At 60.2% G+C, this 852-nt stretch overlaps 1 protein-coding gene across 1 annotated transcript in view; it reads right to left on the bottom strand.

Annotated features, from left to right (window-relative positions):
• VOLCADRAFT_105477 (uncharacterized protein) overlaps positions 1–852 on the bottom strand; it is a gene marked incomplete at its 5' end in the record, with an annotated part of 4,486 nt that overhangs the window by 1,072 nt on the left and 2,562 nt on the right. Inside the window, one exon of the mRNA XM_002952298.1 lies at positions 11–690. Within this exon, the coding sequence (XP_002952344.1) occupies positions 11–690 (680 nt within the window). The remainder of the gene's footprint in view (positions 1–10; positions 691–852) is intronic.

Below are 852 nucleotides of genomic sequence, written 5' to 3'. Positions count from 1 at the left end.
TCAAGCCCACTGGGCAGGCCACGCCCNCCACGCGCGCGATCCGGATGGTCTGCCCTTTGCCCTCCTGGTCCGTTTTGGACCTAGGCAGTGTGATGGCCATGTGAGTGTCGTGCAGGGTGAGCAGATCAGACTTGACGGAGATGTGGGCTAGGTCGTTGAACCTTAGGAAACCCGCGAACATAACCGATATGGCCGCTACCATCATCAGGTCTGGCAGTGAGGCATCCGGCCCAGCGAAGTGAGCGGCCAACATGCGGACATGCTCTGGTTGCATGCTTTCCCTGTGCAGCTTCTTCCCTTGCAGTGTGCACCTGCCCAGGTCCCGAACGAGGTTGCATGCTGGGTGCTCCGTAGGTGAGGGGCGGCCCGCGAGAAAGAAATGGCAGGCAATAGCAGCGCTCGCTCCCGCGACGCGACCCGGACCTACTTCATCCGCTTGCGCGGTTTGGTAGACGTGCATCAGGTACATGGCCACTATCTCTGGCCTGATGTCGTAAATGTCGCTCGCCCGAATGTGTAGTAGCTCTGCCCAATCTAGGAACTCCTGCCATGGCTCTTTGTACTGGGCGACTGTGCTGCTAGCTCGCGCCTTGTGCGCCTGGCTTGCCAACGCCAGAGCTAGATCCCCGATCATTGGGTTAGCGTCCAAGGGCACCTGGCCAAGCAGTGTCTGCGCGCGTGCCCTTATTCCTGTGAAAGCCGGGGGGCATAAGGGTCGGGGGGCACAGCGATCCGGCGCGGGGAAGGTGTTTGGAAATCGATGAGAAGTGCGAGCGATAGCCAGTTAGCGGACCCTTTTGGGATCTCGTTTCCCGAAGACCCTGGCAGGAAAAGATCATACGCCTGCCCAGC

This window comes from Volvox carteri (assembly GCF_000143455.1).
Source record: "Volvox carteri f. nagariensis unplaced genomic scaffold VOLCAscaffold_29, whole genome shotgun sequence".
In the NCBI taxonomy this organism is placed as follows: Eukaryota; Viridiplantae; Chlorophyta; class Chlorophyceae; order Chlamydomonadales; family Volvocaceae; genus Volvox; species Volvox carteri.
This window is presented reverse-complemented; position numbering and strand designations above follow the sequence as displayed.